Here is a 27,854-nt window from a genome sequence, read left to right on the forward strand (position 1 = left end):
TTTTACTTGGTAGCCATTGGACATGCTGGAGTTCTTTCTCATCCAACTTCGGATTTAAATGTCTCTTCAGCTTCCTTTCCTTTCCCCAAAGTCAAGAACTATGGCTACTATGCAGCGAGGTCTACCATCTAGGTAAGTAATTGGTAAGCAAACCATAAATAAGATGTCTTGTGACAGCATCAAGTATACCTGTAGAAATGGGAGACAGAATGTACACAATATGCTAACAATGGAAAGACAGCAGAAACAAAGCCTAGCAAAGGTAAAAAGACCTGGGATGCAATACCCAAAACGTTTCCCAGGGCGACAAGAGCAATGTGAAGGGGAGGTGGGGATCATGACACACACACCCCGGCTGCAGTTTAAGGACCAGAGGCCCGAGTGGGAATCCCACTTTGGGAACAGCCAGGAGTTTTCTGGGAGACTTGCTGTACATCTCTCTCCTTCAGATTCTGCCTGCATGACGGAAGCTGGCTGAGGCCACTGTCCTTGGGCGTAAAGTTTTCTCTCTCACACACTGTATTCTACCAACCTGAGGGAGCTCGATGTTTATGGGGTTGCTAGAGGAAAGTCTCAGTTAAGGACCGAGAAGAGGAAGCCATTACATGAGACATCTGATTGTGTCAAATGCTTAGTGGGTGTCTGGCAGCTTCCAAATGTGCCAGGAGGAATATGGCCTTTCTGAGGGAGGAGAGAGTGCTGAATGGGCCCTGAGGTCAATTCTTCAACTTCAAACTCTCACAGGCTTAGCTTACTCTTCCTCTTGGGCACTGGAATAAAGGGCCTGGCCTTGATGGCCATCTCCTCTGTTCGCCAGGAGGTCAGCAAGCGGGTGGTGGCATCTCTGCAGGAGCATCGTGCACAGAACAGTCGAGGGACTCCCCAAGAGGTGCTTTGGCATAAATCAGTATCTGAGAGGCACACGACCTAAGTACTTGACTTTGGTTGTGTTTCCAACAGACGGGCATTTCACTTGCAGTATCTGGTGCCGCCCAGGCTGGGTCCGGGCGGCCCTCGGGTTCCAGGGGCCGCTTCCCGAGGCTCACTCAGAATCCACTGTGTGGTCCAACACATGCTGGGAGTGCTGGCGGTCCCCGGACGACACATACAGGCACACGAGGGAGACCAGGCTCAGCAAGGCCACTCCTGTGGAGAAGGCCAGGATGCCTAGGAAGGCAGATGGCTGCATGGGCAGGTGGATCAGGGGCATTTCAGCTGGGATCTGGTTGGTCAGGTTGAGCATGTAGCCGAGAGACCAGGCTATGCTGCTGTTTCCCACCTGTGAAGCAGAGGACATGGCTCAGTCTCAGAGCAGAGGGCAAGGTGGGGATTGCATACGCAGGCACACCACCGTCACCAGCACGAAACACCCATAGGAAAGGGGGTCAAAGGTCTTGCCCAAGGTCAGCCGCTGCAGAGACTGGGCTGGAATCCCAAAGGCTCGAGAGAGCCTCCCTCCAGGCCTGCAGAGAAAGTCAGAACTAATCCTCACGCTCTCGTTACAGCCGAGTACGATGAGGGCACCGTTAGTAACAGTGAAAACTTTCTTACTGTCAGCTGTACAGAGTGTCTGTGGTGAAGAAAGAAGGTAATGAGTGTTCCCTAAAGCAAAGGTCAGTTTCTAAAAGATTGGCTTTGTCAATTTCTTCTGGTAGTGCCACCGCTGTTTGTTTACACATTTTTAGGTTGTTTTATTGGCTGGATAAATATTTCGCATTTCCAATTTTCATGACGAATCGGACTTTTTATCATTATGTTGTCATCCTCTCTCTCGAATGATGCTCTTTATCTTAAAGAATATGTTTCTTTTCCAGATATTAAATAGCTACACTGGTTTTCTTTTAGGTGATGTTTGCCTGACACCTAAAATTTTTTTTTTTACCTTTTAATCTTTCTGGGTTCTTATGTGTAAAGTCTAAGTGTTTCTTCAAAATGTTTCTCTTATAAACCACATTACTTGATTTTTTTAAAACCCAGTCTGTATTTGTTTTTTAACCAGTGGGTTTAGTCCATTTATGATTATTGTAATTATTGATATATTGGGACTTCTAATATCTTAGTTTTAAATTTTCGATTAGTGACATTTTCCTATGTTTATTTATTTTTCCTTTCTTGCCTTACAAATTGCGTGTGGTGTTTCCTTTAGAAGATGAGCACTTTAAAAAGGCCACTTCTATGTTGCTGTCCCCTATGACCACCTGCCCCTTCCCAATCACATTGGCTGTTGGCTATTCTTGAAATACCAGTTGTTCTGGTATGTGGGTGAATTCTTCTCTTTCACTTCCCTTTTCAGGGCAGGGGAGATGTTAGTTTTCTTTTTCTCTTTTTAAATATACCTTTTAAGCCACAATATCATTTATCCTTACTCTGCATATGTGTTTTATAACATCTCCTGGATTTATTTCTATTCTTATTTGAGTACCTCCTCCAAAAATAACGTTGATATTACATCTCTGTGCAGCCAATCTTCTGAAGTCTTTTTGTGCCCTCACATTTGAATACTAATTCGGCTGGATAGGAAATTCTTTATAAATAAAGGGAAGGAATGTGGAGCCTAGAATTCTGTGTGCATCCAGGCTGGTGTTTCATGGAAAGTTTTTCTCCCTCCTCGCAATGCCTAGTAATTAGATCATGAAACAAAGCCTAGAGAGAACATGCCACCAATAGTCCTCATATGTCTCCAGACATCTCCTTTCCTTGTACATGATTCAATTTTATTTATGTAAAAGACAGTCACAGACCTAATGTCAGATGTTGATTGGCTTAATCTAATTATTGCCAAAGTTGATACTGAACAGACTGATTGGAGAGATCCTTCAGGCTTTGCACCTGCTATTCTGGAAACCAGAATACCCTCCCAGAGCCAGGGAACATAGTGCAGGATGAAGAGATCAGCAAGGGTGCCTCGGCCTGAATGCAGGGTCCCAGGCCCATCCCCAGCTCCCTGGGAACTGCTGTGATTCCCGCTTTGGCCAGTTCTGGACACTTGACAGTAAGTACAGTGCCTCAGGTTCAGTCCAAGGGAAAATTTAGAGCCTTCAGGCTCTAAAGCCAGTGCTCTACTCTGACACTGTGTAAATGGAGAGCAATTAGGTACTATCCTCTTTTTAAGAAAATATTGTTCTATTTGAAGATTTTTTTTAAACCTTAGTATTTTAAAAAGATTTTATTTATTTATTTTTAAAGAAAGAGAGGGAGAAAACCATCAATGTGTGGTTGCCTCTCGCACACCCCCAACTGGGGACCTGGCCTGCAACCCAGGCATGTGCCCTGACTGGGAATCAAACCGGCGACACTTTGGTTCACAGGCCAGTGCTCAGTCCACAGAGCCACACCAGCCAGGGTTATTTGAAGCTTCTCTTTGGGATGAAAAATCTCAAATCCTTAACCTACCTATTTATTCACTCAACAAATATTCACTGAGCATCACCCCAGTTCTCGTCCCCGTGCTGAATGGTAGGAATCCGAGGATGAGGACGCGAGTCCTGCCTGCACAGAACTCAGAGCCCAGGGGTCCTGGGCTCCCAAGCCTTTCCTCACTGGGAGGGGTCTGCAGGGTCCAAGCCTCCTCTGGACTCCCCATCCTCGCTCCTGGGAAGCTCACAAGGGATCAGGCTCCTCTTTCACACACAGACACACAAACCTCTATTTTGCGAAGAAGAGGAGGAAAAGATTTGTGTTCTGACTTACTTCTTTTTTAAAATGTATCTGGGGCCAGGTGTCCTGGGTGAATTTGTACCCACTCACGAGCAAGTGGTAGACATAGTGGGCTGAGAAGCAGTAGGAGCGGGCGTAGACTTCATCGAACCGGGGGAGCAGCTGCGGGAGCTGAGGGGGAAGGCGGGCAGGCAGGATTTAAAATGCACAGGTCGGAACACCGTCAGGCAACAGCCCTATCTGAAAGAACCGTACCACCCAGACTCTCATCATAACATTACTATAAATTAATGGAATTACATAACATTGAAAATATCCCTCCACGGCATCATGTAAGAACAACCTCTGCGTTTACTTAACGTGTGCCAAACGCTGTTCTCACCATTGCGCCCATGGTTAGAATGTTAATCCAGGACACGGGAAAAGGTCCCTTGTGCTCCCATTTTATGGGGTGAAAAGCAGAACAGCATAAAGGCAAAGTTCAGAACTTACTGGCACCTGCATGCAAGGGGAATAGACTCTGCTCTACTGCTTTGTACTGCTGTTGACCCTTTCTCTTTAAATACTGACCTGACTCCAATCCTGAGAGCAGAAATTCCAGGTGCTGGAGTTGAAGGTGTTCAGGGAAAAGCTGCCGGAAAGATTTAAAGCGCTGGCCGTGTAGAAGAACCCTGCAAAGGCCTGGAAGGACCCAGAACGGAAGGACATCAGCTCTCAGAGTGGGACAGATGATGGGGGTTCGTTCCGGGGAGGGGAGTAAGAAATTGGGAACCAGGTGAGCAGAAGAAAAACAGAAAGGTGAGAAATAAATATTCAACGGGAAGGAAAGGTACCATTTCAGTGGCTTTTGCTCTTACCACAAAAGATCCTTTAACTTCTGGCTGGTAAATCCCATCAAAGCAGCTGACTTCCTGCTCATGGCAAGCCTTGAACGCTACCAGGGAAGCTACCTTCATCCTACACAGCAACGGGTCCCCAGTTCCTTTGAAAGTGATGTTGCCATTGGGGTCATAACTTCCAGGATTCAGATCCTTCGTGCATGGGCTGTCAAATATGTGGCCCTCAGTGAAAGAGGTGGTATAATCCCGAGGGTAACAGGGGTTGATGACATCAGTTTTGGTGGTAGAATTCTGCAGAGACAACAGTGAGCTATTAGAACCCTGACGTGCGTGGCTTCAGCTGGTCGAGCATTGTCCTGCAAAGTAAAAGGTCACTGGTTTGAGTCCCGGTCAGGGATGTCGAAGAGGCAACTGATTGATGTTTCTCTCCCTCTCTTCCCATTTCTCTAAAAACAAATAAATAAAATTTTTAAAAAGAATGAGCTATTAGAAATCACTCTTTTGTGAAGGACCAAATACCTTTTTTTTTTTTTTTTTTTTTTTTTGCGATTTCTCATCATCATTACTCTCTAATGTCAAGAGAGAAATGGAAAAAATGCCATTCTCGGTCAGTGGGTACTTGAGGGCGACTCTCAAGTTGTCTAAATACCTCAAGTGGCAGTGGGGGCACGGTCACCTGCACCAGGCCCGGGCCAGGCGCTAGCTCCCATGACCTGTCCCAGCCCCCGTGACAACCCTGTGAAGCAGGTTTTATGAGCTCCCTTTTGATGAGAAAACAAGGTACGCTGAGATTCATTGACCATTGGGAATGAAGTGTTATCTGTCCACCTAATAAAATAGTCCAAAGGGGACACAGAAATACGTTATGAAAGTTGTCTCCCTCTCACCCCCTCCCACTCCCTGGGTCCCCTCCCTGGAAGTGACGTCTGTTGCCGGTCTTTGTGTATTCTCCCAGAGATTTGTCTGTACTGCTTATATGCATATGCAAATATGTTTTCTTTTCTTCCTTCTTTCTTTTTTAAAAACCGTAAGTGGTAGTACTCTACACACTGTTCTGTCCCTTGTTTTTCTTACTTAAAAACCCATCCATATTTGATATCTTTCCATTTATTGTTCAGGTAGCACCGCCTCTTCTTTTTAGTAGCTGCATAGAATTTCACTGTACAAATAAACTATAATTTATTTAAGAAATTCCCTCTCAATGAAAACTTACGCAGTTTCCAATCATTTTTCCGTTACAAACAACACTGCAATAAACATCCTTGTTACATATAAATCTTTGATCCATTTGTAACTTACTTTAAGTATAAAGAGTATGGTAGGAAGCTTACTTTATTTTTTCCTGATGACTATCTAATCTTTTATTTACTGGTGGAAAAAAAAAAGTTCCCTTTATCTTATGCTACATTCCGTAGTGTGTTTGGTTCTGTTTATAAACTCTCTTTTCAAAGAAACAGTATTTGAACTCTAATGGGAAAGCCTTTAAATCATCTTGTTTTCCCTACAGTAATTTCTTGACTGAAGCTAAATACTGAACACATATTACTTTAAAAACAAACGGGGAAAAAAAATCTTACGGAAAGAAGGAAAGAAAGAAAGCGAATGCACATCCCTGATGTCTAACACACTGTCAGAGTGAGACTTGAGCGCTAGGGTGGCTGGGAGCTTGTTGATAAGAGGATAATGGCCACGTATATATCTACGTGTCCTCGCCACACCGCCAGGCCCTTCTGTTACAAAAGAGGAAAGGCGGCCCAGAGAGGCAGAAATGACTTCGCCAGTGTTCCTGATGTGATCATCGGCGGGAACCATCCGCGTCGGCCTTGCCCTCGTAGATCTGGCTCATGGACGTGTGGAGCAGGCAGGTCCGGGCGTGCATTTGTGGGCGATCCTTGTTGCCCCTGGACCCTTTCCCTCACTGAGTCAGACGGCTCAGAAGGCACCTTCTCGTGCATCCAGAGGCCACCAGGCACATGGGATGGCCGGCGCCTGTGAGCTGACTGTCCACCGTGAGAGACGGGCGTATCGCACCTCTGCATCCCCCGCCCCCATCCTGGCCTCACACCCGCAGGCTTGTGGTTTCAAAGCTAAAGGAGACCTCAGCCGGGTGCAGTGTTGCTTGGGGCCAGCAGAATCTAAAAGGTTAGAGTCTCTGACCCGCCCCCCACTCACCCTGGGAGAAGGAAGATTTCACTGCCTCTTTCTCCTGCCAGAGTTCCAAGGGGGCCCTTCTCCCTGCCTCCCCTTCCTCCCTCCCCGGCCAGGGCCAGAGCTGGAGAAGGAGCATCAGGGCACTAAGCATTGCCTGAAATAAGAGGAGGTGGAGAAAAGAGGGTGCCCTGGAGCTTCTCTCTTGGAAAGAAGCAGGTCGACTGCAACACTTTAAGGAGCCAGTGGAGGGGAGAGGTGGTGACGGAGGCCTTGCTGGGGTGAGTAGAGTGGGCTCCCTTAGGGTTGGTTTGGCTGGAGGTGGGGGAGGGAGTCCAGAGTCTGGGGTGGGCCCTGAGTCTCCAGGGCCCTGAGGAGCAGCAGAAGGCCGCCCACGCAGTGCTCAGCCTCTCTTGACCACACAGGTCACGTGCATGTGTCCTGAGGCTGCAGCCTTTCCTGTGGGGCTGGGAGAAAAACTGCAGGGGGTGGACGGGAGCTGGAGGCTTAGCCCTCATACCCCACCCTGCACGACTGCTCAGTCAGTACACGGGTCTGAGGGTGTGAGTTCTGCTGACCACACTTCCGTGAGCCAGCCCGGTCTTTACACGGGCTGGCCTCGGGGCATGCTGCTCCCTTCCTCCGTTACCAAGGGCGGTTGGAGGGGCCACGGTTTCCCTAATGATTCCGGGTCCACCATGTTCACAGGCTGACCCTGCCCTGCCCCTTGCCCCGGGTCCCACCAGAAGCCAGGATCTGTGTCCTCTGGCTGGCCTCATGTCCCTGTGGGTCGTGAAGGCCCCTTCCCTTCGACTTCCCTTCTCAGCCGTGGTGACAGAGATGTCCTTGGAGGACTGGAGTGGGGGCCTGGGGTGTCATCTGTGGAGCTAGCACTGTCTGACACACACTACATGACCCTGAGTTTATAGCAGCAACAGCCTCACAGCTGATGCCTGAAGCAGCCGTCGGGGTCATGGAACGGTTACCATGCGAATTACTGTCCGAAATGATGGAATTCAGTGGCTCTAAAATCCCACCATATAAAGGGCGTCAAGCCTGCCTAATATAGGTCCATTTACCAGGAGGCTGAGCCTGGGGACGGCGCTGCCTCTGCCCGGTCGACAAGCATGTCTCTCGTGGCCACTGTTATTATTTTGTCTGAACACACAGGGAGTCTCAAAATTCTCAGGCTTATTTAGCTACTGGCTTAAAACAGTTTGTGTCCATAAAGGGATCCCGGGACCTGAATCGTATGTATAAAACTTCTGGAGATCTGGAATTTCCTTGGTATTCTAACTCAAATAACACTGGAAGTGGTCAACACAACAGACATAGGGTGCGCGAGTAAACCAGGAAACGCTGTTGTTTTCATCTACCTTCGAAGTGGACTGAAAAGGACAGACCCCAGAAGACAAGGCACCCTGCCCTCAGCTAAGACCCCCAAGGAAACACCTGCTCTCCCCGCTCAGGTACCTGAAGGAGTATCGCCAGAAATCTCTTCTCAGCCTCGTTGCGGCCATAGCACTGGAAGCTGCGTGTGTAGAGTGCGTACATGTAGCCATACAGGGTCACCTGCACAATGTCACTGGTGTTCAGCTCCACTGTCTTTCCCACCGCAAAAGATATCTGGGTGGAGGCACCACCTAAATCCAGGGCGCCTGTGGTCTCCGCTCCGTTTGGATGCACCCACATATGCCATAGGTCCTTCTGCACAGTGGGAAAAGGAAGCCAGAAAAAAGGCCAAAAACACCATTTCTGTTTGTCCAGGGCTCTCCACCCAAGACCCATCTCTTACTGCTAAGAACTAGGGCACATGGGAAGCATTCAGGGCCACATCTCTCCTCTGTGTCCGGGGTGGTAGACCGAAATGCTCACAGGGGCCAGGCAGGCAACATGCGCGAGCCAAGCAGGTTAGGTGTAGACAACAGGGAATGGCGGGGCCTGTGGCAAACTGGGCAGGGCGCGTGCTGCGTTCTGTTCCAGTTGGTTGTTTCCATGCAGGAACGTGAGTCCCCTGTGACCAGCACTTCTAGCGTTTGGGGCGTGAGGTCAGGAGAAGCTGGAACTGTGAAATTTCTAAAATATTAACTGCTGGCAATTCATTAAAATGTAAAAAATATATCTGAGGAGGAACGGAATCGGTCTTGGGCTGTATAGGGTGGGGGTGTCCTCAGTTTACACCCCCTGTAACATGGTCATTGTCTCTTCGAGTCAGCTTTCCTCTGCACCAAAGGAGAAGGGAGGGAGGGTAAGGAGACCCGGGGACCCGGGGACCCGGGGAAGCAGACTGCCTGAAGGCTCTGTAAATTCCAGGAGGCTCTGCAACACCTTAGAGGAGTCATTCTCCAGCTGCCCTTCAAGTTACCCAAAGCCCACTGCTAAAATTCTCATCCTCCCTCCTACAACATCTTATCAGCTGGTAAAGCGGTATTCCCTCTCCCCGTACACTCGGTCCTGCTTATGATCCAAGGTTTTGCACCAACTGTATGTGTCTTTTCTTCGTTTTGTCTCACAGGTGTTTCCCTAATCCAGTACACAACAGGAACGACACAGGACAGGTGCCCCTGTTGGCTACACCTCTGCGGAAGCTACCACCCCCAGGGGAAGGGATGAAGAGCAAGAATAAAAACCATGCATTTGTGCTCACACACCTCCAGGAAATTTCCCATTAAATAGTTGGCTGTAATCCATCCATATATCCCTTCCTCTTGCCCAGAAATGATCTGCGCACCCCTAAAATCAAAGGGCTGGGACTGGAAGAAGTTGCGGATGCTTGCAAGGACTTCATTAGCTGCTGCTTCGTTTTGCAACCTATGAGAGGCACAGAACACAAAAGGCTGAGTGTCCACATGACAGAGCCTTCAAACAATCTCATGCAGGTGAAGGCAGCAGCCTCCCAGCCCTGCCACGGGCGGGGCCGTTGTCCAGGTGTGTGCAATACGCGGCATCCCCTTTTGCAAGCCAAGGCCTCACGGGTAACAGTGAAGGCAGGGCGCACGCGTTACCTGTCAGACCGCCAAACAAAACAGGAAAAGAGATTCCAGTAAAAACACCACTTGTTCTCCCCGCTTCCCCGTTCCTGTCCCACTCTCTAGCAATGAGCTAATCAAAAGAGGCTTGCACTTAATGCCCAGGGCGCTGTCTCAGATCAGCGGAGGAGAGGAGCCTGGGCAGGGCCTAGGAGTGGTGTCAGTAATCTCTTGGGGCACCGTACAGAGAAGCCCTCATCAGGCCAGGAGGAAGGGGAGCTTAGGAGGAGGTGGGGACAGGGAGAGGGCTGAGTGTCCAGCTGTCGCCCGCTTCGCTATCCGGGAGGCCTTCCTCATGATGGAGGGGGTCACAACATAGCAGTCTTACATCACCCATGACGCGGCGTTATGTCATTCACCTGCTGCCATCTTACCCTGCAGAAGCAAGCGCATTGGGGACATTATTTTCCCTTTTGTCAGCGTGTTGAGAAAGCCAGGGGTGTGGGCTCGCTCTTGGCTGAGGAAGAAGGAGCAATGCTAAAAGCAGAAATCCATTCCAATTCAGGGGCAAACTCTCAACGCATGGAAAATAAGGCAGAGTTTTCCTTGTTTTATTGGTTCTCATCCAGGGTGATTCTCATTCATTTTAAAAACTATTTAATTAAATATTAAAAATGGCAGCTAGTTGCTCAGAAGAAAATAGATCACCATCAGAGACTTTTACAAGGAGTTAATAATTTATCTAAATGGGACGTGCATTCACGTTTTTCCCAGGCGTTGAACTTTCCCATGGTGGTGTTGGTCACGGGCTATATGTTACAGCGCTTTGTGATTATTTCGCACTCAGAGGACTGGGAAGAAAAAGCAACTACGACAAAGTTGGGTTCTTTGTTTCCAGGAGGAAGAAAAGGCAGACGGAAGGGATTTCTATATCATTTCTACTTCAGGTAAATTCAATAATTTTGAAACACACTATAGATTCCAAGAGTAAGCAAAGAAATCTGACTTTCTTCCACATTCTACTTGGTCAGCCAGGGCAGGGGAAAAGGAACAAGAGTAGGAAAACTGCAAGAAAAAGGCCCAGTCCGCTGAGAGCACCTCAGGGCTTTTATTTATTTATTTATTTATTTTTTGGATGATCACGTTAAAGGGGCTCTGTTTGTTCCTCCTTTGTATTTTCTTCACGTCCACACATATCGTCTTACATTACTGGGATCGCAGACAAAGTGGCTTTGAGGCAGAATGAGTGTCATTTTTGGGGGGAGAAAGCCTTATTTTTAAAGTTCGGAGCAGCCTCTACCCTAGCTACATTAAAGTGCTGTGGGTTTTTTTTTTTTTTTAAACCTATTTTTCTTTTATTTCAAGGTCAAAACATACTATAATAAGAAAAAGATGAAGATAAAGGCATTCGGGAACAACGCAACTAGGCTAAAAGTCACGGCTGCACATTTAAAAGAAACTGCTAACTTGACTGAAAATGAGATGTTTGTTTCACAGTAACTCCAAAGGCTTCGGCTGGAGCGAGGTGTAGAAATTCCATTATTTTAAAGCCGATTCAGTGACATTTTATACATGGGTACAAGCTGCATAGCAATGGGTGGCCCTCCGCGGAGTTGGCTGGGCACAGATAACAAAATACCAGGTGTCAAAAACAGTTTCTACTTTCCTAAAAATCGAGACGTAAACTCCCATGAGCAGAGGTCTCATTAAAATTGTCAAGGGCAAGGGGATTGATGTGAGCGCTGTTCCTTTTTGGGTATTCAAATAAAGACGAAAAGTTTCCCAACTTTTAAAGTCTAAATTTATGGCAGAATACGGGCTTCCTTCTTTGGGATTTGTTCCCAGGAATAGAGTTACGTTCTTGGCAAGGTCCCACACATTCTTGGCTATTTTGGTCAAACGGGCTCCCATGTGTCACTCCTGTCCTTACCTCAGCAAGCGCATCCCAGCCGTGGCCCCGAGGTAGACGCTCGTGGATTTGTGGAGGTGCGCTGGAATCTGCTCCTGGACTTTTTGCATGCAGTCCTCGAAGGCTTTGGGGGCGTCTTGGGGGGTATTCCCATAGCTGGAGATCCCAGGGCCTACAGAGCAAGCAGTCAGGACTTCTGAGCATCCCCAGGAACCAACAAGAGCAGTACAGCTTTCACATAAAAAAACCAACCAGCCTTGGAAATGAATAGGTTTTAGCAGGGGGTTGAAAACAGGTGGGTATGTTAGGTCCCACGTGGTCACTCTGATGAGTCGCCTCCCGAAAGATGGATGAAAGGAATTATAAAGATGAAAGAAAATCAGTCGGGTTAAAAAAATTAACCTGCTTCAAAAAAGTTCTTGAATTCGGTAAAATATATGGTGAAGGAAGGAGACTAGACTTTGAGTGGTGAGCGTGCAATAGACTATGCAGATACTGAATTATATTGTTTACACCTGAAATTTTTTTTTAAAGATTTTATTTATTTTTAGAGAGAGGGGAAGGGACGGAGAAAGAGGGACCAACGTGTGCGGGATACATTGATTGGTTGCCTCTCTCACGCCCCCACGGGGGGACCTGGTCAGCAACCCAGGCATGTGCCCTGACCGGGAATCGAACCAGCAACCCCTCCATTTGCAGGTTGGCACTCAATCCACTGAGCTACACCAGTCAGGGCTACACCTGAAATTTTTATATGTTATTAACCAATGTTAGTTACCTCACTAGATTTCATTTAAAAAATACCCAGGCCTCATCTTCTAGCAAGCCTCAGTCTATTCTTATTCCAAGAGCACACTGCCTTAATAAATGCACTTGTACAAAACAGTTCTCATTTTGGAAATTCAAATATAAATAAAAGCTGGGAGCATAATATAATGAACCCAGGCATCTCCCAGCTTCCACAGCAAGCACCTCTTACTTCGCCTGCATGCTCCCCATTCTCTCCCCACAGAGCACGCTGCAGACACCATGTCACTTCATTCCATCAGTATTTCTGCATATGGCACCACAAGGCAACAATTCTTTGAATGAAGCATAACCACCATCCTGTTATTATACCTTTAAGAATTAAAAATGATCCTTTAATATAGTCAAATATCTAGTTAAGGTTCACATTTCCTCCTTGGTCATATTTTTTGTCTCCCACCTCCAACCCCCATCTCTCTCTTTCTATCTAGTTTCTTTGAATTAGAGACCAAATAAACTCCAAACATTGCAATTGGTTGGTGTACGTCTTAAGTCTCTTTTAACCTATAGGCTCTGCCCTCTCTTTCCATCTGTTTTTTCCTTGTAATTCAAAATTTTTTTCCTCCCAATTTAATTTGTCCTGTAGAGTCCCCCGCAGCCTAGAATTTGCTGACTGAATGCCCATGGCTCATTGAACATGTTACTTGGTCCTGGTTTTTCCTGTAAACTGGTAACTGAATACGGAGGCTTAATCAGATGCAGGTTTGCACTATTTCTGAAACAATAATTTATATGGACTAGCGTGTACTTCCAATAAGAGACATGAGTGTCTGCCTGTTTCTGTGTTGGTGCAGGTATCCATGATCTCTGCTTAGAACCTTAGTCTGTGAGGGGCTATAAAATGGCAATACTTTATTTCTACCTTTCTTGCTTCACTTTTTACCTGAAATACTGTAATGAGAGAAAAACTTCCCCATCATTAACTATGTGGTTACCCCATTATACAGTTTGTCCAGGAAAGGTGGGAGAAGGACTGGATTCCGTCCCTTCATTTACCATCTTAAAAATATAGCTTGCATCGCCAATATCTTCCTAACTGAACCAATGAGGGATTTTGCCGGTTTTGTGCCTGAGGAACACATACATTTAAAGATATATCTGATGTGTTTCAATTAAGTGCAGTTGTTATTTTTATTAGCTTCCTTCAGCTGGCCCCTGAACCTTTTTTGACCTGATCCCAGAAACCTCTGAGAGTATCTTTGCTTTCTGAGGTAAGATGTATCAACAATCTTACACACTCCCTGCCCCAGTTTTGGACTCAGCCATTTCTCCAAGGAGTCTAGTCTTCTTTTATTGAGTAACAGTATTTCGCCTCCCAAATTTGGAAGCTACAGTGCTCACTGTATGTTTTGTTCAGAGGACAGACCCAGGGAAAACTTTATTTCAAGGGAAGAATATATCAGAATTTCTTATTGGTGCTTCTAATTCAAAACTATAGGTTTTTACTTCAATTCTTCGATCTTATATCGTTACCTTCTTTTTCTGTGCTACAAGTCCTGCGTGGTAGCACTCCAACTCAGTAACTCATTTGCTTTACTTCACAATCCATACGCAAGCCTCAGCATGACAACACCAACACTACCACCAACCGGATGATTATTGAGAAAAGTTTAAGGTTTTTAAGAAAGTTCATTTTGTCCTTAGAGTATATCCCATGAGGCATGTACAGTGTCCAGAAATAAAGCTTTCTTGAAATACATTTTTGTCTGCCTACTGGCTACGGTTGCTTTCATGCTCAAGCGGTGAGTTAAATAGTTAGGTCAGAGACCGTATGGCCAACAAGTAGAAAAATATGTATCATCTAGCTCTTTTTTTAAAATCCTCGCCTGAGGGTATGTTTATTGATTTTAGAGAGATAGGAAGGCAGAGAGAGAGAGAGAGAGAGAAGCATCGATCAGTTTCCTCCCATACATGCCTCGATCGGGGATCAAACCCACAACGCTTTGGTGTATGGGATGACGCTCCAACCAACGGAGCCACCCGGCCAGAGCTGCTCACCTAGCTCTTTTCAGGAAAAATCTGCCAGCCCTGACTTAGACGGGTTATGGGTACCTCCAAGTTACTATGTCCAAAACCAAATTCCCTAATCCCTGCCATGTCCCCAGCTGACTCCGCTCCAGGGCTCCCACTCGCAGGAAAAGGCACCGTGACCCACAGGAACTCAGGTCGGAACTGATGCTCAGGCACCATCACCCTGGATGCCTCACCTTGAATCTGTCACAAAGTCTGGCTGGCTCTCCTTTCAAAATGCCTCTCACATCTGAGCACCCCCCGCGCCCCCCGCCCCCCGGCCCCCGTCGCCCAGAAGCACTCTCTGGATCAGAATTCCTCCGACTCAGCACTGCTGACTCGTGGGGCCCCGCAAGATCCTTTGTTGTGAGGGCTGTCCTGTGCATTGTGTGCCATTCAGCTGCATTTCTGTCCTCTACCACTAGATGCCAGCAGCACCACCAACCCCAGGTGGGACAATCAAAATTATGTCCCCGGACATTACCAAATGTTCCCTGCGGCGGCAAAGTTGCCCCAGGTTGAGAAGCGCAGGTCTAGGCCAGACCAGAACATCCTCTGTCACCTGCACTGTTATGAAAGTCCTGATTTCCTCCTTCTCATCTTAACCTGCCTGTGTGTTCTACAGCAACAGACGGAGCCTTTACAATTTTGTTAGTTCCCTCATCAGAATCTTCTAATGGCTTCCTGATACACTTTTTAGAAAATTCATTTGAAGCAAAGTCAAAGCGCTACTGGATCTCAAGCCCTCCCTGTGTCGGCCTGGCTACAGCTCCTCTCTCCTTTCTCCTCTTTCTTCCTCTTCCTCCTTCCGCTCCAGCTACTCTGGCCCCTTCGCTCTTCCTAGTAAACGCCGAGCAGCTCCCACGCTTGGCCCTTCCTCTTGGCCTGCTCTCTGCTCAGTGCCTTCTTCCCTCAAAATTTTGCATGGCTACCCTCTCATCTCGCTTTTGTCTCTGTCAACCCTCACTTTCTTTGTTCTTCCCTGATCATTTCTAAAATAGCAAGATCACTCTCTGTCCACCTGCCTGGCTTGATTTCTCTTTATAGAACTTCCCCTCGACATATTACACATCTGTTTATTTATTACCCGCCTCCTTCATTAGAATGTAAGTTCCATAACAGGAGAGACTGTATAATTTGTTTTAGAATTCCCAGTCTCAAGAAATGTTACTGGCAAACTGCAGGCACCCAATACACATTTATAATGAATAAGTGAATCAAGAATGAGATTTTCAAACCAGCATGCAACTCTACAGGAAGGGGATGGTGTAGTCCAAGCTGGAGCAAACAAAACATATTCTGCTAGAGCCGGTCTCTGAATAGGGACTTGTTAGGGGCCTTGCTAAAATGTCAACACTTGGCATACCAAGCATGTCACCAGAGGACCTGTTTGCATAAGGTCCCTTAAGCCTCTGAGAGGGAAAAGGAGATTGGGGTCATAGGCTTGTGGGATACTGGGATTCTCAACCCCAAGGACAGAGTTAAAACTACTAATTCCAATCTGGGGACAGAGGGCTGGTCAGAGGTCACAAAACTTACTCAAGGTGGGACAGAAGCATAAGATACTGTATTTTGCCATGTATAATGTGCACCCATGTTTTTGTGTGCATTATACACGGGATTATTATCCATTATTATATCCACGGTATGTAATCAATCATTATACCCATGTATAATGTGCACCCTTATTTTTCCCTCAAAAATTTGTGCAAAAAAGTGTCCATTATACACAGCAAAACATGGTATGTGCCTGCCCTGACCAAGTGACTCAGTTGATTGGAGCATTATCCTATATACCAAAAGGTTGTGGGTTCGATCCCCAATTGGGGTGCACATGTGAGGCAACCAACTGATGTTTTTCTCTCACATCAATGTTTCTCTCCCTTCCTTTCTCTCTACAATCAATAAGAACCTATCCTTGGGTGAGGATTAAAAAAAAATGTGGCCCTGGCTGATGTGGGTCAATGGACTGAGTGCTGGCCTGCAAACCAAAGGATCGCTGGTTTGATTCCCAGGCAGGGCACATGCCTGTGATGCAGCCCAGGTCCCCAGTAGGGGATGCACAAGAGGCAACCACACATTGATGTTTCTTTCCCTCTTTCTACCTCCCTTCCCCGCTCTCTAAAAATAAAGAAATAAAATCTTTTAAAAAAATGTGCCCGAGCAAAGAGTGCTTTCAACACAGTAGTGGCCTGTACCTTGGAGCAACTCTTCAAGGAATTTCAATAGAGATGGCTAAGTTTAGGCTCCAGCGGAGTTTAAAGCATTTTTAAGCGCTGGTGTAAATGGAAAACGCAAATGTCCCCCGTGGGAGAAGGCAGCAGCCAGCAGGAGCACTGCACCCTGCAAAATAGAGGAGGGTACCCCGGGGCCAGTGCCCACCAGGGAAGGGCTTTCCAACGAGCCGCCAGAGCCCCAGACACCTGCACAGGGACCAGCACCAGGGAACTCCTGGAAAAGAGCAGCCGCTGAGGACTGAGGCTCCCCAGGGAGCCCCCTGAGAAAAACATTTCCAAGGGCCTACGTACTCGGAAAACACGGCTGGGCAAGCAGGCGTTCATCCCCCACCCCCAACCCCCACTTGGATCGGCTCAGATGGGAGCATCCTGGGGAAATTTGCAACTGAGAAATCAGAAACCCCAATTATCCCTGGAGAAGCAACATGGCCTTGAAGGGGTGACACTTAACCAAACTTCAGCTCTGTCATTAAGCTTTAGTTTGTGGTTCTTCGGTCATTCAGGGTATATATGGACCACTGAAGCCACTGTGATCAAAGAAGGGGAGATCTGCTTGTGGATGTGGTGTGGGCTCCATGACCCTGCTCCTGCCCTAAGTCACATCCTGGGTGGGCCAAGGACCCCCATCCCAAGGGACTGCCTGTGTTCCTTCCCATGAAACTCACACATCTCCCTGCAAGTCACAGGCACATCAGGACTGACTGGGCTAAATTGCTTTCCTGGGTCTAAACAGATCTTGTATCTATGGGACAGAGTGACCTTTTGGCAAAGATATGCAGCGGGGGCTCTAAAGTGTGGGTGCCCCATCACTAATAATAGCTGATACTTATTGAGGGCTTACTGTATGCCAGGCATTTGCTACCTGCTTTACATATGTTGTCATTCAATCTTCAAATCGTTCTTAGGGGAGAGGCATTACTATTGTTAGGTTTCACTTTCAGAAAGGAGGTGGCCGAGATTCAGAGAGGTTAGCTAACTTCCTAGAGCTCACACAGCAGGGATGAGGTGAAGTCTTGATCGCTCTTCTGCACTATCCTCTCCTCTTGAAATAGGTGGTGTCCCTTTTCTAAACATGCATCCCCATGCCCTCTTTCAGGCTCGGAGGTGAGGAATAGCTCAGACGTTAGGAGAACAGAGACAGGGTTTTTGGCAAGCTGCTGCTCCCTGGGACCTGTGGCCAAGCAGGACTCAGGAAACGTCCAAGTTCCCTATTGGGATGAGTCCAGAGAGGTGCCACACAGACACCCTTCAAATAAAGACTCATTGTCCCAGCCGCCAGCAGCTTCAGAGTTTGCCTCGGCTCCAGGGAGCTAACGTGTTGCTCTTTTCAGGACGGCAACAACCAATGACAGGAGGTGAGCGGGTATCGCAGCCCAGCCCTTTCAGGCCGTTTCTACCCAACGAAGGGTAACGCTGACCGGCTGAGGCGCTGCACTTCATCATCTCCTTCTGTCGGGTCCTTCTCCTTACCCCCTCCTTCTCCAGCTGTGCGTCTCTAGTAACTACTTTGCCTCCCTACCTCTATCTCAACATCTGCTTCTAGAAAACCTAACCTGAAACATCTATGCATCAGGGTGAATGAACGCCAGGATGTCCCCCATGGCAGGGCAGATGATCAGGAGTCACCCTGGTCTTCAAAAGAAGACCGTGGGGAAAGGCCAAGTTGGCCTCTCAACTTGTTCAGTGTCACGATCCCTGAGAAACTGAACTATTTGAGCAGCTCATTGAGAGACGTGAAGGAGATACTTGGCAGTAGGAGGACTAGTCTGGAGTCTCTAACGTGCTGTCCTGTGAGTCTATCTGTGATCCATACAGGGCACATTCACTGGGGAGCTCCAGGCCACCTCAAAGATCAGAGTGCCCTGAAGTGACTGGTTTTGAAAAACACTCACAGAGACGCACACTCCTTAACTGGGCTTGACTATGTAACGACAGATTTCATGGTGAAAAGGAAAATGATAAAGTTTCTGACAGAAGACTATCTTCATGACCACAGAACAAGGAGGAATTTCTTAAATGAAATAAATGAAAGAGAAAACCATAAAGGAGAAGGCTGATAATGACACCTACATGAAAGTGAAGAATTTCTATTCATGAAAGGACATTATGAAGAGTCTACAAAGACAAAACATGAACTGCACGATGATATTAGCAACAATATAACAAAACCCGGAAAGCATTTACAATCAGAATATGTATAAAGAACTTCAATGAATCAATAAGAAAAAGTCAAGCAATTCACTAGAAAAATGAGCAAAAGACATGAACAGGCATTTCACAGAAAACAGAAATGGTCATACATATATGAAAAGATATTCAACCTTACTAATAACCAGGTAAATACAAATGTCCATTACCAGGGAAAAATGAATGAGCAACTGCTACCCATACCAACATAGATGAGTCTTAAAACCCAATGTGAATAAACACAGCAAATTCCAGAAGAATAAATATTTGATTCCACTTAAGTAAATACAAGTTCGATTCCATTTTCGAAAACAGGGAGAACTAATTATCTAAGAACAAAACTATAAAGAAGAACAAGAAAACAGTTAACATAACGTTCAGGCTGTGTTGTCGGGAGGCAGGGAGTTGGGCGGAGGGTCACTTAAGATGTTGGCAATGTTCTGTCTCAGGCATCGGCAGGTCAGAGGCCAAATCAAGTTCATCATCTGTATTTGTACAGCCTGTGAGCTATGATAGTTTTTACACCTTAAAATGGTGGGCAGGGAAAGTAACAGAAGAATAAATCGTATCTTGTGACTTGTGAGAATTAGATGAAATTCAGAATTTCAGGGTCTGTAAGGAAAGCTTTACTGAAACAGAGCCGCTCCCATATTAGGCTGTATTGTCCATCTCCCTCCACCCACCCCTCCCCCACCCACATGCACCGCCTGGAAGACAATTTGTGGTGAGTCTCTCATGTTTCTGCATGTTTTATGAGCACAGGCCCTGATTGCCTTTGTTCTGGATTATTTTTTCCAAGGATGTTTGCACTGCAGACAGGCTCAGAAGACAGAGAGAGGCTGCACCCCAAAGCCAAAGGTAGGCATGCTCAGTGCCCTTTGTACATGTTTCAGACTCCCCAGTCTCGGGTTTCTCTTCTGTAACACAACCCACTGTGTGGGCAGATCTTGCCTGGCCCCCTTTACATCTTCCTCGGAGAACCAGCGTTAAGAAAACGAGGGATACTCTGGCTCCTGCTATTGCTCTGAACAATAAACTGTTCTTTATTTCTTTTTTTAAAAAGATTCTATTTATTTATTTTTAGAGAGAGGGGAAGGGAAGGAGAAAGAAAGGGAGAGAAACATTGACTTGCAAGAGAAACACCAATCGGTTGCCTCTCGTACACCCCCAGCTTGGGACCTGGCCCACAACCCAGGCATGTGCCCTGACCGGGAATCGAACCCGTGGCCTTTTGGTCTATGGGATGCTGCTCAACCCACTGAGCCACACCAGCTGAGCTGTTCTTTACTTCTGGCCCAGGAATCTTGTGTCTCCACCAACAACCATGAAAGAGTGGCAGGGTAAAATCTCAGACCATTCATAGCTCTTGATATGCCCTCCAAGCCTCCATGTTTTGTGGTCCAGAAAACTGGCCCGGAGAAGGGCAGGGACTGACCCAAGGTCACTGTTACTGATAAGTAGCAGCATTAGCGTAGGATCTCGTACTTTCCTGACACCCAGTCCAGGCAGCTGCTCAGGACCGACCCATCCAGGCCTCGAAAGGACATAGGAGTCTCCCCTGTGTCCCTTAGGGCCTCCCGGGCCCACTTTGGGCCTTACCTTTCACATTGCATTTGTAGGTTTGGCTGACCACTCCGGTATCATTCTCCTTCTCCGCTGGCCACTGATACACGTAGACGGTGGTTCTGGAAGACCCGGCATCGAGCACAATTCCATACTGGATAAAAGGGGGAAAGGGGGAGTCAGAGCGGAGGAAGGGGCTGAGTAAGGTTGGGACGAGAAGCAGTTAAATAACCCTCTGCCTTACACAGCGTCAGAAGGAAGCGGGGCTGGAATGTGGAACTGAAGACATGCTCAGTGAGTTAACACAAAGTGAACAGTCTTCCTTATGGACCCCATGGTCCAGAACTTAAGGCTTGCATGAGCTTCTGGCAAAAGCGAAAACAGAGGTTATAAGATCAGCTTTCTTAGATTTGTTTACCATTACTAGCATCACCTTTACTATTGCTACAATAGAACAGTAGCAGTAGTACATATGTATTAAGTACTTATAATATGCCAGGCACGGCACAAAGTGCTTTGGTATCAGTGCCTTGATAATGCAGCTGTTACCATCATCCCCATTTGACAGGTGGGGAAACCGAGGCTCACAGAGGTAATTGGCCCAGGGCACAGACTTGGGATCAAGCCTGGGTCTAACAGACTCTCAAATCTATACTCTTAATCCCCAGGCTTTCATCAGGTTCCAAGGAAACCAAGTCTCACAGGGTGACTGTTCAGTAAATAAGGTGCGGGAGGCAGCCGGGCAGACTGACTGTGCAGACAGAAAGCCCCTCGAAAGCACACTCTTGGTTAAGTGGTGTGCAGATCTGGCTAGAGAGGACGCAGTCCAATTTGAGGAAGGAGCCAGCGCTTTCTGCAAAGGAAGAAACCGAGTCCCCAACTCTCGCCCTCCGAGGGGCAGACGTGGGTGGGCCGCGGCAGCAGAGGTCCCGCTGATGATCCCCTCTCAGCGAGGGTTACAAGGGAAGAGTTACAACACAGCCGGGCCCAGCGGCTGCACTCTGGAGAGCAATGGCCAAGCACGGACGAGGGACCCAACATGGGGCACTAATGTGACCTGCACAGGTCACAGCAGAAAAACTGCACCCTGGAAACCCTGAGACTGTGCAGGCCCCTCCCTCTTCAACAGAGACATCCGGTGGCTGCATGGGCAATGACAATGGGGTCTCCATCACGCTGGATGGAGAAACTCCAGGGCTTCCTCACAGTTGTTGACCGGAGGTGGGGACAGTGACGCCTCAGGAGGAAGACACTGGACTGAATGATAATAGAGCAAGCAGGCGCCTCGGGGAGAAGGAAAAGCGTTGTCCTCCTGGTTACACTTCCAGCGCTTAGAGAAGGTCAGACCAGTAACAGCGAAAAGGGACGTGCAGATCCTGACTAAGTTTTATTAATTTGCTCTTGAACTCAGACAAACAAAGGTTAGGCAAACCCAGGTTGGATTTCCTTGCCAGATATCATGATCTTTCAGGAGGGTCTGGAAGAGCATTCCAGGGTCCCTCAGAGTGGAGCTGGCCCCTCATAACCAGCTGTCAGGCACAAGCGAAAGAACACAGGGCTTGAGGTATGAGAACAGAAACGAGACGATTGCAAAGCCCTTGCTGTCACTCAGCCGCACCCGCACATCTGCCCTTCCTGCCCCTAGCACACCACGCAAGGAAAGAGGTCTCTCGACACCCCGAGGAAAGCTGCATGCGCAACGTTCCCTTCCAAGGCTGCCCCCCTTCTCCGGGTTCACCTGGTCCCGAACATCTGCCTTTTCCTTCTTTCTCTTTTAGTTGTATTTATTTTAGAGAGAGGGGAAGGGAGGGAGAAAGAGAGAGACAGAAGCATCAATGTGCAAGAGAAACATCGATTGGTTGCCTCTCACACGCACCCCAATTCAGGATTAGACCTGCACCCCAGGCCTGTGCCCTCACCGGGAATCGAATCTGAGGCCTTTCAGTTTATGGGATGACACTCAACCAATTGAGCCACACCAGTCGGGGCAACATCTGTCTTTCCTCACATGAACCTACCCAATGAAGCAGAATGGGTCCTCAGAGCCAATATTCCCATGTCATACAATGACCTGTCCCCTGCAGCTGTGACTGTGGCCTGACATCCAGACCCTGCCGAGATTCCAAAGCCCCGCTTTGAACTGTGTGCCAATCGATGAGGGTGTGTGTTTTTGCCTTTCCTTACTTGAGGCCAATACTCTGTGCTCTTTTCATCCTTCTGTGCCAGTCAGGCTACATCCTATCTGTGTGAACATGGGGAGCCATTTGTCCTTCTGTCCTTCTATTTCCTCCTTTGCAAAATGGGGGGTGATAATAACTGTATCTACATGGAAGAGTTGCTGAGGGCTCCCTGCCCACTGTCCCTCAGACCTTACCACGTAACGCCCAGCCACGCACTTTCCACCTGCCCGAAGGCTTTCTCTAGCATCCGGAGCCTCCCCGAGGACACGCTATGCCAGAAATACTAGAGTTAACGTTCCCCAGGGAGCAGCAGCCTCTCCCCGATGACAGATGGCAGTTGGTGTGTAAACACGCCCTTGAGTGGGACAGCTGGGAGGCAGGCAGGTGTTCCTAAGGCTCCTTGGCAGAGGGCAACCCTGAAGCAGGTTCTGCACCGGCTTCCCAGCATCCCCAGCAGGACTGAGGTGCCCACAGGGGTCCCCAGCTGCATAGCTGGCCCTCTAGCGGCTGCCTCCCTCCTGTCTCTCTTCCCTATCCCCTGCCTGTGCTTCCTGGGCCATCCTCAGATGGCCTGCGTGCACTCAGACCTTAGGTTAGGGGAATCCATATGAGAGAGTGGCGTCACAGAGGTGGTCCCCTCCTTCTGCGGTGCCCTCCACCTGCCTCAGGGTCTGCTTTCCTCCACTCAGTTTCCTTTTCCAGTGCCTCCAGGAGGAACAGAGGACTTACCTCTTACCTCCCAGGAACAGCGGAAGCCAGCAGCTGGCCACCGCCTTAACCAGCCCACGCCTAACTTGTAGGGCCCAAGGGGCAATTTTATAGAGGAAGGATTTGCCCTGCCCTCCGCATCCACCTGTGCTCTTCCCACCCTGGCAGTTCCATGAGGAAGAAGGCCTCGTGTACCTGCGTGCTACCAGCAGATGGCGGGACAGCTCCGACCCCACAGCCGGGCTCTGCCCACACTCCCTGCAGACTGCTGCCCCTTCCCCTCTCCTCACGCCAGGAGTTCAGACTCTGGATTCTGGAGTCCCAGGCACTATTGCATATTCTGGAAGGAGAAGCATGGCTTTGGGTGGGCACCTTCCCTTGTCCCACAAAGGGACATAAACTTGGAGTGCAGGTAGAGCTGGTCCTTCTGGAATATGGGGCTCAGGGCAGGGGCCCTGGTGACTGGGGTCTAAGGGTGGTCCTAGCCTTGCCCCCAACTTGTGGGGTACTTGCTCCCCCAATTCAACAAACGCCCTGCATCCGTGTCCATTCCCCCCGATCCTGTGCCCAGGGGGTTGCCCTCCTGTGGCAGGCCCGAGCCGCCAGCCGCAGGTGGGGAACATGGTTTCCTCCTCCTTTCCTCACCGCATTAGAACAGCCGACGCCACAGCCCATTTCTCCCCTCCAACGACGATCCCGTCACACTGACCTTCAGTCCTGGGAGGTGGACCTCTTTCTGGTGAGTCTGGATGACTGTGACCGTCACAATGACCATGACGCTCAAAAGCAAGGCCACCAAGGCGATGATGACCGGAGTTCGGGAGAAAGCCTTGAGGCCTATGATGGGAAGACCCAGAAGACTCCTGAGCGGGGAGTAGGAGCAAGGCGCGCGCTGCCTTCTCTGCAGGGCCCAGGGGCTGGGTGCATAACCGTGTGCAGTCGCTGCCTGCGGCTTAGTGAGACCCGCACTTTTAAGGTGGAAAAGAAATTGGGCTCTGATACCCATTTATCTTTCCTCCGAGGAGTGGACTAAAACCGTGTTGGCATGGTTTCAGTGTTTTGGTATTTAGTTTTACCTAGTATTATGTTAGTTTTACATACATTAGCTTTTTATATTTTTAACATATATTAGTTTTATATATATTTATATCTAGTAGTTTTATAGTTTTCTGGTATTTAGTTTTATATAGTGTCATATTATTTTTATTTATATTAGCTGTATATGTATATATTTTACATATATTAATTTTAAACATATTTCCTATATTAGTTTTATACAGTATTATATTAGTTTTTGGGTATGCATGGTTTAGTTTTCTGGTATTTCTCACAGTATGTTGTGGATCTTACTGGTCATCCCAGAGATCATTTATAACATTTGTTTCTACAGAGATTACAAGAATTTGGGTTTTCTATTAAAACAGGTAATATTTCACTTAAAACTAATCTCAGATAAAAAGAAATTGACACTGTACTTCAGGTGTAATCAATGATTCACACTACACAGTGACTCAATGTAGAGCAAATGATAATGCATCGACATTTCTCAAGCGTTTGGTTCCCGCTAAGAACTCGCCCTCACGCATGTCCCCTGTGTGTGCAGAGAAGGCACGAAGGGCTCACCTACATCTTCACAAGGACTAAGTAGACCCCAACCTGCATGCCCCGTCCGAAAGGGGCCCTGTAATCTCTAGTATTTGTATTTTCATCATAACATGTAAGTTATAGCTACCCATTGAAAAGCAAAATAAATAAATAAAGCACATGAATACTCTTACATACACGGGCTCTGAATAAAGATAATTATATAATTCTAAATGTATTATATAATAATACATAACGTAAACACATATTACATTTTATAATACTACATCGTGTATCACAATGAGCTCTGTCTATTTATTAAATTTAAACTGCTACTGCTCAACCAGATGATTACCAGCAGACATTCACTTGGGTCTTAACAAGCCAATGTGGGCTAATGGAAATTCTTTCCGCCCCCTCTGATCCCCCTGCTGTATAGAAGCTGCCACAGACACTTCTTGCCATCAAAGGTGGTCACTTAACACCCTCATTCTTCTGCCTTGTCCCTGGGAGTGAAAACTGACACGGCACCCATGGAAGGCAATGTGTCAGCATCTGTTGACAGTAACTGCAAATGGTTACATGGTCTGACTGGCGTCCCACTCCTGGGAATTTATTGCAAGAGGAGTCCCAACCTTGTCAAAGGACACAAAGTTGCTCGTTGTTGACTCCTTTGTAGTAGCTACTGAAGGAGGCCCACCCACCCTGTCGCTGACCTCCAGAGTCTGAAGGGGTCCTAGATCACGTTTCTGGGATTCCAGAGAAAAGCACCAGAACCCACGAGGAGCCAGTTTATTAACAGAGGCAAACGTTAGTGTCAAGTGTTAAAGAAGCCACATGTCAACGTCAGTTTAAGGGATTTTTTTCCCCCCTAACAAGACATAGCAGAGATTTAATCTGCAAAGTTGAACTTGTCCTTTGGGAGGAATGTAACAGGTTGTCTGTATGTGTGATGTTACTGTATATGTGTTAACATTTCTAAGTGTTTGGGGGGAAACCTGGAAACCAAAGTAAATCAGCTCCTTAGGTACAGCTTCCCTTAAAAAAAAAAAAAAAAGATTGGTATAAATTGCCCCCACAATACTAAAATCATATCCTTTTGGGAGACAAAAATACTCCATTTAGGGGCACAACTGAAGAACACATGCCCAGCCCTGCTGTGTGGCTCAGTGGATTGGGCACCGCCCTACAAGCTGCAAGGCCACCGGTTTGATTCCCAGTGTGGGTACATGCCTAGGTTGTGGGCCTGCGAGAAGCAACCTGCCACGTTTCTCTCCCTCTCTCTCTAAAAATAAATAAATAAAATCTTAAAAATCTGTCTGTAGGAGGGAGGCAGTGTGATAAGTAAGTAGGCCCCTGACCAAACCAAACCAAACAACTATGGTTACCTTAAAGCAAACCCTTGCCCCAGCAGAAAAGTCTATCACAACGCAAAATGGACCAGCCCAGGCCTCCCTGAGTTAGGGAACAGGGCCTAGAGCTGTGTGATACCAGAGGGCAGGACCAACACTGTAATTACAAAGTGCCTGCTTTAGAGTGGAGAGCCGTCTGGATCATTACACGAGAAACGGCAAAAAGTGCTCCAAAGGCAGGCAGGCGGGGCACTTGGAAGAGTGTGAGTGTGCGTGTTTGTGTGTGAGAGAGAGAGAGAGAGAGAGTGTGTGAGGTCTGCACCAGGGCCACCGCCGCAGCAATGCGAGCCCACGGTGGGGGTCGGAGGAGGCTGCAGGCACTGGGCCAGCAACCACGACTGAACAGAGATAGAGGAAAGGACCAGGTACTTTGAAGTTCACCACAAAATCAACACTATTCTAAAGCAAACCTTACCCATGGCTGGGTAAGGGAAACCACAAGGGCCAAATTAATGGATTATGCAAACCGGAAAAACCATTTGATCGAAACATGCATGTTAGTCCTTGTTTTGCGTAGCTTTGATGAAAAGCATTGCTTTCCCATGAGGAATGCCTGTGGGGAAGGCCCGTGAGCAACCGAGTTACCAAACTAAAGAGGTTCAACAGTCACTGGCAGGGGATGGGATGAGAAGCCGGGACCTGAGGCGGGAATTCTCCCGTGATTTGAGAAAACCACGCTGGCTGCCCGCTGAAGATCCTTACCTGATTGCTCACAAGGTTGGCGTGTCAGCACCGTGAACATCTCTTCTCCCAGCTGCAGGTGAGAGAACACAGAATGACAACGCGTCCATGGCCCCCGATGTATTAAGTTCAAACGCCTTGCACTCTGTAAAGCCCAAACCCACTCCCTCCAGGTCCAAACCTCACGGCGCGGGGTTGGGGGGGGGGGGGCCCCGGAGCGGCGAGGAAGGAACTTCAGAGAAAGACCCACAGCTGGGGCTTCGATTCCAGCGTCACCTCCCCCAAGAGCGAGAAAAAGGAGAGGAACGGGTCTGCTGAGATTTTTAAATTGAAAAATAAATATTCACAAATCAGTGTCTCTTTTCCGACAGGATTTTCCACCTGTACGCAGCACGCTGGGCAGAATAAATCTTCCAGCTCTTACTAACACGCACAGGGCTCAGGCAGGGATTTTGCCAGAGCACACAAGCAAGAAAGGTCTCTGTGTGTGGTCGTGGCCCGCGAGCCTGGGGTCGCCCTTTCAAGACCCAGAGGGGTATCTTTAGCTCCTGGCTGGAAACAACGATGCGGGGATTGGGGGCCCCCGGGAGCCAGCGCCCCAGGATCCGGGAGGCCCCGATCCCCACGCAGCCGCAGGCATCGAAGCGCACAGCGCATCTCGGGACCCGCAGGGGCGATCGGTAAAGACGCGTCCAACTCTCTGGTCATGGCAGGGACCACTTCCCCGCCGCCAAAAATTTGGGGTTCGCGTCCCTCGGTCCCCCCTTCCGGCTCTCTGCGGAATCTGATTCCATTTCCTTCCCTCCCAGCTCTGAACCCCACGAAGCTTCCCGTTCCTTCTTCAACGGAACGGATCAGCCGCGGGATTTCCTGTCCTCACCTGTGCGCGGACGCCGCGAGGAAGGCGAGCGGAGCTGCCGCAGGGGCAGCCGGCGAACAGCGTGCAGGAGGCTGCGGCCCGCG

The 27,854-nt window shown here is 48.1% G+C and overlaps 1 protein-coding gene across 1 annotated transcript; it reads right to left on the reverse strand.

The window, feature by feature from the left end:
- ENTPD3 (ectonucleoside triphosphate diphosphohydrolase 3) lies at positions 1-27,854 on the reverse strand. Its single transcript, XM_054595856.1, has 11 exons — positions 27,772-27,854; positions 26,913-26,964; positions 23,924-24,051; positions 20,363-20,480; positions 11,544-11,694; positions 9,296-9,455; positions 8,118-8,351; positions 4,515-4,787; positions 4,228-4,338; positions 3,691-3,828; positions 1-1,279 (listed from the first exon to the last, which is right to left on the reverse strand). The coding sequence occupies exons 2-11, from the start codon at positions 26,950-26,952 to the stop codon at positions 1,043-1,045; spliced, it is 1,590 nt and encodes a 529-aa protein (XP_054451831.1). The 5' UTR covers positions 26,953-26,964; positions 27,772-27,854; the 3' UTR covers positions 1-1,042.

This window comes from Pteronotus mesoamericanus, unplaced genomic scaffold, assembly GCF_021234165.1.
Source record: "Pteronotus mesoamericanus isolate MK-2021 breed Mesoamerican mustached bat unplaced genomic scaffold, CSHL_Meso_final scaffold_54, whole genome shotgun sequence".
Lineage (NCBI taxonomy): Eukaryota > Metazoa > Chordata > Mammalia > Chiroptera > Mormoopidae > Pteronotus > Pteronotus mesoamericanus.

Excerpts from the sequence above, each read along its gene's own strand:
- ENTPD3 (XM_054595856.1), bottom strand. The coding sequence starts at position 26,952 with ATGTTCACGGTGCTGACACGCCAACCTTGTGAGCAATCAG. Across the intron at positions 20,481-23,923 it reads TCCACCTCCCAGGACTGAAG|TATGGAATTGTGCTCGATGC; the intron begins GTCAGTGTGACG and ends CCTTTTATCCAG. Across the intron at positions 11,695-20,362 it reads CTACAAATGCAATGTGAAAG|GCCCTGGGATCTCCAGCTAT; the intron begins GTAAGGCCCAAA and ends CTTGCTCTGTAG.